General features: G+C 44.5%; 1 protein-coding gene across 2 annotated transcripts; it reads right to left on the bottom strand.

Annotated features, from left to right (window-relative positions):
- Positions 1–1,159: 1,159 nt before the first annotated feature.
- On the bottom strand, positions 1,160–2,835 carry LOC119021414 (golgin subfamily A member 4-like). 2 transcript variants are annotated; one of them, XM_037101700.1, is made up of 2 exons: positions 2,189–2,835; positions 1,160–1,834 (listed from the first exon to the last, which is right to left on the bottom strand). In XM_037101700.1, exons 1-2 carry the CDS (start codon positions 2,816–2,818, stop codon positions 1,697–1,699), a joined length of 768 nt encoding a protein of 255 aa, XP_036957595.1. In that variant the 5' UTR covers positions 2,819–2,835; the 3' UTR covers positions 1,160–1,696. The 2 variants fall into 2 exon arrangements, with proteins under 2 accessions (XP_036957595.1, XP_036957594.1); XM_037101699.1 differs by having other exon boundaries at positions 1,160–1,856; positions 2,211–2,834.
- Between the last annotated feature and the right edge of the window lie 9,273 nt (positions 2,836–12,108).

The raw sequence follows: 12,108 nt of genomic DNA, 5'->3' as shown, positions 1-12,108 counted from the left end.
AGTTCAGTTGAGCTCAGCCGCGATCATGCCGGCCGGGAGTGGAACTGCCTCGACTCACTCAGAGAACTGTGAGGACGTGATTGTCGTTCACGCTGTGATTCGTTCATGATTCACGAACCTACTGCAGGCAGAGAACTGACGCTGAGGACGTGATTCTTGTTCAGGTACTGTGCTGAACGTGGCGCTGTGTCTCTCACTCATGATTCTCATGATTCACGCTCAGTAACCATACTGCTAAAATTAGCGCTGTGTTGCTAACATCCGTGTAGCATCATGTTAAGTGATTTTACTGTGCACAGAGGACACTTTCACTGTGTAATAATCTGAGTGCATGTAAACCACTCAGAGCAGCGCTGCGTCTCCTGTGAATGATTGCACACCGTCCCTCAGTAAGTGAACGTGAACCTCAGGGCTGAATTATTAACTGAATGACGGATCGTTTGGCTGCTCGTCAGTTCAGGGAGTTGGAGAGCACTGAACGATTCGGTGAACGAATCTTTTGAACAAATCATTTTAATGAACGGATTCTAGAGATTCAGTTCAGTAAAAAGAACTGCCGTTACCATCACTACACCACACTAACCTGCGCCGCTAGTCCCGCCCCTCACACCCTGAATTTACTCTGATTGGTTTGTGAGTTTGATAACAACCAAAGGCAACACAGGAGTGAAATGACTGACATAAGACAGGTAACATGTTCTGATGTAACACTGCTGCTTCATCTCCCTTTTCTCCCGGATCACAGATATTTTATAAAATTAATCAATTTAAAAACCTATATATGTATCTTTTAACTGTAAATACTCTAATTTATAAAACTGTACTGTGTAAAACTTTTCCCAGGGTAGTTTCATTTTCCTCTCCACCGCATCAAAAATGTTGCTGCCTGTCGTCGTCCCACACGTGGCAGCTACATCCAACAGCTCCTCGCTGACAGTGAAGTGACTTAGTGACTTAGCATGTAAGTAGCCTATCAGCTGATCATGTGATTACTAGTCTATCACAAGTCCTGCATTCAAAACTTTAACTACCTTAAGCATTAATCTGCTGGAGGTACTTGGAGTTTCCAAAGTAAAAGCACAGGTTCTGCAGTCAAATGACCTCTGAGTAGCTCAAGTCTTACAACATACTTTAAATTCTCAAGAACAACTAACAAACATGACATTATGATTATTTTTATTCATTTATTTATGTAAGTTTTCAAGGCTGTTTAGTTAATTGTATTTAATTTTTCATGCTATTATTTTTGTTATGCCCAAATGTGATTATGGAAGGCCGTCCAGACCCAGATCAGGAACTGGTACCCAGCCCAAGCTCTCTAAGAAGACGAGGAAAAACTCCCCATGAACCTCAAAAAGCCTTTAAAGGACATGGGAAGAAACCTCGGGAGAGGCAGTTCAGAGAGAGATCCCCTCTCCACGGACGGCTGGGTGTCTGTGTGCATTTGGTCTGTTTGTTTTACACACCTGAGCAACATTTTTTTTTCTAATTTAAGAATTTCTTCTTAAATTAAAATTGGCGAACCGGAGCACCCGGGGGAAACCAGTTGTTGCTCAGGGAGATCAAATGCACATTATTGACCTGAGTTCCTGAGCTGGTTATTAATTGTATTTAATTCTCATGCTATTGTTTTTGTTATGCCCAATTCTTTTTGTTATGGACGGCCTTGCAGACCAGTTCAGTTCCTGAGAGTGAATCAACGCAAACGGAATAACCTCCTGAACCAGTTCCTCTTTCTCCTCTTCTTGCTCAGGAGATCTTCCAGCTGGGACTTCATGGAGCTTTCTTTCTCTTCCCACTCCTGCTCCTTATCCTGCAGCGTCCTCCGGAGATCCTCTGTGGCCCGAATGAGGGATGTCTTTTCCTCCTGCCATTCCGCCTGGTGACTCTCCAGCCTCTGTTCAACATTCCTCAGAGCAGCTGCGAGAGTTTTATTCTCACATTTCTGCTCATCCAGCTGAGCCTGACAGAGCGCTGTAGACTTCTCCGTCTCCTCCAGCAGAGAGAGTTTCTCCTGCTGCCAGCAGAGACGCTCAGTCTCCAGAAGATCTTCTGCCTTTCTCAAGGCAGATGTGATCTTCCTGGTTTCCTCTCTGTGCTCCTCAAGCTGAGCTTGATGGGAAGCCTGAGATCTTTCCACAGCCTCCTTTGCTTCCTCTTGCATGTCATGCACAGTCCGCTTGAAGTCCTCTGTGACCTGAATGAGGGATGTCTTTTCCTCCTGCCATTCCGCCTGGTGACTCTCCAGCCTCTGTTCGACATTCCTCAGAGCAGCTGCGAGAGTTTTATTCTCGCATTTCTGCTCATCCAGCTGAGCCTGAGAGAGCGCTGTAGACTTCTCCGTCTCCTCCAGCAGTGAGAGTTTCTCCTGCAGCCAGCAGAGACGCTCAGTCTCCAGAAGATCTTCTGCCTTTTTAAGGGCAGATGTGATCTTCTCGGTTTCCTGTCTGTGCGCTTTAAGCAGAGAGAATTTCTCCATCTGCCAGCAGAGGCGCCCAGTTTCCAGAGAATCTTCTGCCTTTTTAAGGGCAGATGCGATCATCCTGGTTTCTTCAAACAGAGGCTCGGATTCCTCCAGTTCCTCACAGACAGGTTCTGGTTCGTCCCAGTCCTCGACGAGAGGTGTGGATTCCTCCATCTCGTCCAGTGACTCTCCGGTATTATCGTCGTAGTCTTCGGCCTGCTTGCTCTTCGTTCCTCTCATGGTGACAGTCTGATTAGAAATGGTTTGTATGTGTAAGTCAGACCACCTCAAATGTTTGAACATTCTAGAATTCATGACATCACCGGGGCTTTGATATGTCTCCTTTGATCTCATGCTTGGGTGTTCTTCATTCTGTTGCTATAGCAACAATGACACTGTGTGTTGTGGTTTACAATAATCTGATGGCAATAATCTGACACACACACACACACACACACACACACACACACACACACACAGATTTTATTTCTCCAAACTATCCAGTCTGATCCCAATTTTGCCAAAACTCAGAGTTATAATGTCAAGCACTTTCAAGCACTTAAACTAAATTCCAAGCACTTTTCAGACCTTGAAAACACAACATTGAAACTGAAGCACTAGTGATGGACACAAAGAGAGTCGGATCAAGATATAATCTGATCCCTCTGTTTTTCTCACGTCAGGATCGAACAGTTTTCATTCTGCTTCAGTGTTTTCAGAGACGTGTTTAATTCAGCCGTTCAGCTGTAATAACGTTTTGTTGTGATCAGCTGACTGTCACAATGTTCCCTGTTTCAAAATTCAGATTCAGAGTGTTTATTGGTTCGGTGCAGTGCATTCTGGTTGTTGTAGGTTTTTTACCCTCCGAGCAAAAGAGAATAACGAAATCCTTTTCTGTTTTCTCTGCTCATGTAGAATCAGTTTAAAAAGGTATCAAAGGGCCATTTCTCCAGAGGTGAAACTCTTCTTTAAGTACTTTAGTTGCCAGAGTTTTCTCATGCTAACATTAACACTTTCTCTGAACACACAGCACAGATGAGGTTAACGGAAACATCAGTAGATTTGTGGGTTGGCACTAAAGTTGTTCCCGTTCATCCTGAGGGAAGGAAAAGTCGTGGACTCCTGTGAGAGTTCATTGTTCTGGAGCCATGAATGTCAGTTTGCTAAGTAAAAACATTTAAGTGAACAGGTAAAAACTCTGCAGGTGAGATGTTTCTGTGGGAGCTGAACGTGGATCCACCAGGAGCACAGAAGTCTGGAGGCCACGGACGTTCATGACGATCCGTCCTGCAGCCACGTCTGCTTTGTTCTGTTCTGTAGAAACAAACTCAAGTCTTTTAGTTTTCATTAAGAACTTTAAGTGTGTCAGGATGTAAACCGGGTCAACAACCACGTTTCATTATGGAGGATCCCCGAGTGACCGAGTCAGATGGTGACATCTGGGTCACACCGAGGTGCCAACCTGCTGTGAGCGCGACGTTCAGGCAGCAGAGGAAACTCTGCTTCAGTCTGTGAGGACGTTTTCAAAGTGCTGCCTAAACAACGACAGCGATGATTTCATCTTTATTTATCTGGAAGATAAGTGAACATGATGTGTGAGTGCAGAAGTGTTTGCAGGTCGAGACTGTTGTGATGTTTTCTCTCAAAATGAATAAAAATTCATCACAAAAAATGAGTTAAACTATCATCAAATAAGGAAAAAAGAAATGTTTGTAGAAGTGTCTGACGTTTTCTCAGAGATTTATGTGTTGTTGTTTTTTATTCAGCTGCATGTGTCGCAGACTTTGCTCAGTTTCGTGTTTTATCAATTAAAGAAACATGAAACTCAGTGAAGCATAACGAGAGTTTAGTTCAGCCGTGTGCAGTCAGAACATGTTGGAACAGCCAGAATAATCACGACGCTTCGGTTGTCAATAAATCAGAAGTTTTTGATGCTTCAGGTGACAAACTGACGCTTTACACCCAGAACACACACACACGCAGACACACACACACACACCTCAGTGGATAATGTGGGAAGACGTTGGCGTGCACACGACCTGCTGGAACAAGAATCCTGCAGGTGACAAACATGTTGATCGCTCTCTGTGTGCTCAAAGTCAAATTCTCCAGCCGGCCCGGTTAACACACTCTGTCAGGTTCTGGTTTCTGTGTACATACGAAACTGTGAGTTTTTGTCTTTCATAGGAACAAACGGAGCTCCGTCTCTAAAGCTGTAACCAGGTTGTGACATAACATGTTTGCTCAGGTCGACATGTTCCGATCCATCACCAGAATAAATGTCGGCATCCTTCATGTGTTTCATGTCGTGGAAACTTTACATCTCTTTACTTTTCAGTTCCCAGCTTTACGTTGCAGCCGCGCTGTGTTTGGGTCTGCTGACGTTTTACACACATCATTCGTGTTTTTGGCTTGAAATCCTTGTTTCTGTTGAGATTGGCAGCTCAGCCGTGTCCACATGTCAGGAACAGTGACGTGAAGTCAGCCGCTCTGGATCGTCCTCCTGCTGACTGACATTATAAAACATTATATGACTCCATCTAAAATACAGGCTTTATTTGAGGTGACAGCTGTCGAGCGAGCTGTGTTTGCGTACCGTGTAATAACTGGTTTAATATTCTGATCATACTCACACCGCTGGGACATTATTTTTTTTAGCACACACTGTTTTCATAAAGCAGCTCGTGACTCAGTGGAGGCAGCATCATGTTTTCCACAGAGCGCAGGTCTGATGTTTTCTGCCTCGCTTGTTTCGTCCTCAGTGACACTGAAAGGTTTTTTCTGGTTTTACCTCACAAATGGTGTTTGTCACAGCCAGACTCCCACCCTGACCCGAGAGACTCCGGTCCAGTGACGACGTTCAGAGCCATAAAGGGACGAGTGTTTCATTGACAGCGAGGTGGAAAGTCCAGGTGTGGACGGGAGGGTATTGTGTCAGAATGTCAACCGGGAGAATAAAACTGCTGATGGGAGCTTTTCTAAGTTTTCTCGTCAGTTCAGCACTTTGGTCTGAAACATCTCAGCACCTGCTGGACGTGAGAGCTGGTTCAGATATCGGTTCTTCCTCTGAGTTTTCTTTCAGCAGGTTGATGTTTCAGTTTTTACACAGATATCTGGAGGATTATTGGGTGTTTTGCCCTGAATTTCCCATCAGCCTCAGCTGTGTTCAGTGTTTTGTGTTGATTAGCCACTTTTAGCAAGCTAACATGTCTCATTCAGTTTAACGGCGCCGGTCTGGTGGTGCCTTCAGGGCACCAATCAGACGACTCCGGTCCTCTGTACATTGTTATCAGGATGAAATGTTCGCTGCAGTGATCCGTGGTGTTCTGGTGTCTGATGAAAGTTTAAATGCTCCAGCTGGACTTACTGGACCAAAGTTCATGGTCTCAACAGAACGGGTCACCCAAGAATGTGGACTCAGTCATCATCAACAGTGTCTTTCTGTCACTTCCCACAGCTTCATGAATCTGATCGTAATATTTGACACGATAATGAACACAGACACTGAAACACACTGAAGGTTTTTATTCAGCTGCCCGTTCGTCCCGACAGCAGATCCTCTGTGAGGTTTATTTTAATTTCAACCTTTTCTTTTGTCACAGAGAACAAACTGTCTCGTGACAACACTCGAGTCTCACTCTGCAGTCGGAGCTGTGACCTTCAGTGCCTCCTCATCAATGGCGTCCTGTGTGAGTGTTGGAGCTGTGGCGGTGGGCGACTGTGAAAGTCTGTCTGTGCTCGAGAGAAGAAACTAACTCTGAACTAAAAGAGTTACAGTCGACTCAGATCGTTCTGTGAGGGAGAAGTTACAGGAACACTGTGACGTTCAGAAGAAGAAGACTGACTCCCACCTGCACACTGGAACGTTGTTATATTGTTAATGTTGTAAATCTGTCACTTATTTTTAAGGTTTAGGCTTCAAAACTGATTGATACAGTTCAGAAAAAGATCCAGTTTGAGTTTGAAAGTTATGTAAAAGTTCCATAATTTGCTCGAACTCAGTGCTGACTTTAGGGTTCACTCTGATCTCCTGTACGAAAAAGTCCTGCATTTGTTTAATCCATCCGTCTGCATCCAACTCCTCCATCTGTGGAGTTTTCCACTCTTATTCTACATCACCTGACTTCCTCCTTTGCTCCTGTCGTAACTACAGCAGCCAGTAGAGGTCGCTGCCGATCACAATCTTTGTTTACAAAAACGTTACACACTGTCGTTCCAAAGTGTTCACATCTCATCTGTGATCATTTATTATGTCATTAATAACAACACGTTCAGTAACACTGGATCTGTTTGACCACAGACTGAAGAAAATGACAGTCTGAGTTTTCCTGAAACGAGCAGTCGGTCCATTAACGGTGAGAAATTAAAGATGCTCACAAAACAAGACGGAACATAAAAATAATAATAATGAAGACATCGGAAACATGTTTTGAATGTGTGACGTCATGGTGGTTCGGCCCATTCTGACATAGTTTGTGTGGTGAGGACGGACTGTGACTCCACTTAGTTAATATGAAGCTACAACTGGTTAGCTTAGCTGGTTAGCTTAGCTCCGCATGAAGGCCGTGAACAGGCTGTGGACAGAATTGGATCCTGTCGTGGAATAAAGGGACACGAGGCTCTCGGCTCACAGTGTGAATGAACAGTGTGGGTGTTAATGGCTGCGTCCAAGTGTTTGTGAACGCCCCCCTCCCACTGCTGCAACACCACTGTGCAATTACTGACAGTTATGATGCTTCCTGTGAGCGCTGAGCTTCAGTCTGCAGACTCGAGTCAACACAGATGTTTAGCTTTTGTCTCTGTTTCTGTCTCTGCGTCCGTCCAGTAAACCGTCCTCTGTTCCTCTCTGTAATCTCCTGAGCAGTTTGTGTCTCTGCTGCGTTCACAGCCCTCCAGTGTTTCCTGCTCCCGGCCGACACAGATCTCACCGAGCACTGTTTCCTTCATGAAATTCAGCCAATCACAGCGCAGCCGGCGTTCGGGCTCATGTTCACACCGACGCCGGTCCAGTGCGACCGCCTCGACACTCGTTATGTAACCGACTCCACTGACTTCATCGTGACGTCTTTGTGTTTGTTGTTGTGCTTAAATCTACACACACACACACACACACACACACACACACACACTCTTATTCAAAATGTCTCTTTTTCACAAACACACACACACAATGTACCCATTTAGCAGCAGAATAGAGTTACACTGAACAGGAGGCACTCTCTTTCACTGTGTGTGTGTGTGTGTGTGTGTGTGTGTGTGTGTGTGTGTGTGTGTGTGTGTGTGTGTGGGAGTGTTCCTATTGGAGGGGGTCTCAGTGGCAGCAGGTTGAACCTGATCTTCCATTTACTAAAGGAGGATGTTGCTCTACTGACAGTGTTTCTATGTGTCACACACACACACACACACACACACACACACACACACACACCCTAAAATGTTAATTAGATCATCGTCTCTTCACCTCCGTGCTGATGAAGTTCCGTCCACAGATCATTGTGCGATGCGTTCTCTCCTGCAGACTGTGATCTCCTGTTTGGAGACATCTGACATTTTAAATCAAGTCTCCAGCTCCAGAACTGTTCTGTGGACTACGAGACTTCACCTTCATCATGGAGGGAGGAGAAGACGACTGAGTTCTGTACATCAACCAAAACCTAAAACCTGATCTCAGCTCCTGAACTTCAGGATAACGAGATGTTTTTCATCTTTCCAGCCGTCCGGGGGCCAAACGGCTTCTCAGACGTCTCTTCATATCTCATCACCTGCATCTGATTAATGTCAGGAACATATAGTACATGTTCTTCCCCACACACACACACACACACTCACACACACACACACACACACACACACACACACACACACACACACACACACACACACACACACACACACACACTGCCTGGTTTGCCGGCAGCTGTTTGTTCTGCACAGACGGAGAAAAGTTGCCGATTCAGCAGCTCCTGAACTGAGTTTAACACAAAGTGACATGAGAGAACGAAGTGGAGCTGCACAGAACTTATTTCAGAACCGTTCCGGCCTGCAGCGTGTTTGTGTAACAGGTTGTTGTTGTTTAGGAACAAATAATATCAGAGAAGAGTCCGATTTCAAAAATATGTGGCTGAAAACAAACAAAGTTTTCCAGTAAGTCTCGTTCAAACTCAGTTTTAACATCAAGTGGATCACAATCTCCGTCTCATGCTGAAGAGGAACATTTAAATCTGAAGTGTTCAGATTCTTTTGGTAAAACAAAAACAGAGGGAGCGCAGTGATGACAGCGTCTGGACCGTGTTGTGTTAGTGTGGCGAGCAGATTAACGACTGGCATTTTAACTATTTGATTGATTTCCAGACGTGGGCGTTCCCGCGGCCCGGGTTCCTCGACTCGATGAGGAGTGTCTGAGAGCTGGAGCGTGGCGTACGATCCGGGCCCGGGTACAAAGTCCACAGCACATTAACGAGGAACTGGGTGGTACGTTGGTGCAGGTTGGCAGAACTCCTTCAGCAGGTGCAGCGCAGCAGGTGTGACGGCTGCTGTTCCATCAGCTGCTCACGTAAGACGTCAATCACAAGTCTAATCTGAACCATCTGCACTTTCATAACCCGGTTAGTGTGTATGTGCTTAATGCATCGCTTCTATTCAAAGGCGGAACATCGGAATGAGGTTTCTGTACGACTGGAAATCCCTCAGCGAGGATGGTTTTATGGAACAATGCTGCGTTTCTGCTCCGCTGCCAAACACCTGAGTCATCCTCTGATCCTCCACCTGACTCCATCACAAAGCTGCTCCCGTGTTTATTTTACATGACGCTCATTGATCTGCTATCAAAGCAGGTGAATATGATCCAGTCAAACATGCAGAAGTATCAGAGAGAGATTGTTCTGCTTTGTTACATCTGATCGTTATCTTCACATTTCACAACAAGAAACTCTAATAGTGCAAAATGTTTCCATTGATCTTCGTCCAAACTTCCAGCTGCCAAAGAGATTTTATCAGACAAAAGACTTAACAGCTCAGCCCGAATTCAGTCCAGTTGAACAACATGACATTCAAATGGTTAAAAGGCTCGTTTGTGCTCAAGGTTAAATACAAACTTTTGACTTGATGTCATTGTGAGCGTTTGTGCACGCTGCCGAACAACTTATGCACAAAAATGAGCAGCACCACCAGGAATCACAGTGAAGTGAAGAGAATTCTCCGTCAAGTGTCCCATGTTATCAACACAACCACCACCGTTTAACATCACCTCCACCTCCACCAGGTGTGCTGTGGTCAGAAACTCTCAGCTGACTTCTACACAGCAAAATACATCGAACATGCAGAATCATCACAACAAGTGTGGAACGACCAAACAGCCATCATGAAGTGAGCTCAGACTCGCTCTGTGGCCCCGTCGTGTCTTAACATGGAAAAGTTTAAATGAGTCTCCAGAGTTCAGACTTTACTGGCTTCAATGCACATTTTGACATCATGAACCGATGATGAGTAATCACAACAAAGACGTCCAGATACGTCCAGCGAGATGATGACATCACCGCTCGAGAGGAGATTCAAGAACAAATCCTCAAAATGTTGATTCACAGTTTATAGTGTATTTAATTACTATCTGTACATTTATTTGTCAGCTCCTTTCTAATATTAACGTTCCCCAAATGTGTTTATTTGTGTATTTTGTTGTAAGTGACAGTTCCTCAGCGTCGTCTCGCTCTCACAGCCACAGAATCAGGAGCTCTGAGGATCCGTCCACATGGAGAAACTTCTGTGTGTAAACTCACGATTTGCATCATTTTTTTGAAACCTGGTCTCAGGGTGGAAAAATCTGAAACTCCGCCCTTGTGTTCTCGTGTGGACAGTGAATCTGCATACTTCGTGTATCGATGACACCGTCGCCCCGCCCCTCCACCTCTGAACGCCGCGACGTCTCACAACAACAACAACAACAACAACAACAACAACAACAATGGCGGACTACACTGTTGGTGCTGCAGAAGATATTGAGCCTATCAGAGTTACTAGTTATTATTAGTTACCCACTAGACTGAGCAGAGAAGGATTATTGACAGCTGACTCGCCATTTTCATCTTCTTCTTCTTCTTCTTCTTGTTCTGTTCGGTTTCTCCTTCTACTGTCTGTTTGCACCTGTAGGCTGGAATATGAACTACAGTGTGTTGAGTCGTTTTCAATGGATCCACTGGGACGCAAATATTATTGAAACGATGTCGAAGAAGACGGACGAAAAAAAAAGAGATTATTTTGGTACATGTGGACGTGGTCTGACTCTTCTAGTTCTATATTTTCATCTCTTTCATGGCTGAAATATAAAGTTCTTGTAAATCCTTCATCCTGCACCGTGTGTCATACGTACATGTGGTCGCGCCTCCTGCAGGGTTCGACCCAAAAGCTTCATCTGTTATTTGTGACTGAGATTCACCAGCGCTGAATGAAGGTAGATTACATATTTACTCTCATCGACGTGCGTCGAGGCGACAGCTTCACTTTGAAACGAGTCCTTCCACTTCTTCTCCTCCCGCTGCCTTTATCAGCACCTTCAGCGTAAACACCTGCTCACATGTTTTCTTTTGCTCCTTCGTCACCTGTGTCACTTTTATCGTTTCTCTGCCTCGAGACTTTCTCTGCTGATCTCTCTCCGCCTCCCTGTCAGTATTTTAACGATCATGGCGGTGAAGTCACTGTGTTTATCTAAGTACATTTACTCTGGTACATTCTATAGGTACAACTTGGAGAATTTGCCTCTGAGTATTTAACTTTTCACAGGCAGATATTGTATTTGTACTGCAGTCGTCTGTTATTAATTAGTTTTCAAATGAAGACTGTGGGAGACAGTTTTGTTCGTAGTTGAAGTCAGAATGACTCTTTCACTGTGCAGGTTATTGTTTCTCTGCTGCTCACAAGCAACTTTTACTTTTGTTACTGAGAAACAGTTATTTTGAACACTCGGGACCCAAATCCGAAAGTTTATTGATCCGAACATCCGACTGAGACTCAAACTCAGCAGCTTATGATATAAAGTGTCCTGAAAGTCGTTCATGTGGCAGAAAACCACGACAAAGACTTTCCATGAGAAACAAAAAGCTTTACAGATTCATTGTTCCCTCCCAGCCCTTCTGGCTCGTCACGTCTCATAGAAAGTTAACAATAGAAGTCTCTTGTCATGAGATGTCTTCCACTGTTGGTTCCTCCGCCGAGACGTTTCACCTCCAGACTTTTTCCACATGGTTTCATTTAATTAACTCTTCAACTTTTCCTGCATTTCCCTGAAAACAAATCCTGTGTCAGAAAACAGAAAACTGGAAACAGACTTGTGTATCAGGACTGAAATCAGCATGTTCAGTAACTCTTTGTGCTCCTGCAGATTAATGACTTGATTGTAACTTTAAGTAAAAGAAAATCTCATGCGTTGACAAAAGAAACTGAAGCAGCGTCTCTCAGTTTGTTGAGGCTCTTTGTCATGTTTCAGATCTCAGCGTCTCTCATGACTTCGTCTCAGAAACTGTGTGAGTGTCGTGTCATTCATATCCTCAACACTTTTTAAGGGCGAAATTAAATTTGCCTGCTTTAAGAAATGTTGACTAACGAATCAGATTAAATGAATTTCGACTGTAAATCATTACGATCCCCTGGAG

The sequence above is a fragment of the Acanthopagrus latus genome, chromosome 6 (assembly GCF_904848185.1).
Source record: "Acanthopagrus latus isolate v.2019 chromosome 6, fAcaLat1.1, whole genome shotgun sequence".
NCBI classification, from domain to species: domain Eukaryota; kingdom Metazoa; phylum Chordata; class Actinopteri; order Spariformes; family Sparidae; genus Acanthopagrus; species Acanthopagrus latus.
Note: the sequence above shows the minus strand (reverse complement) of the source record. Positions and strands in the feature narration are given on the sequence as shown.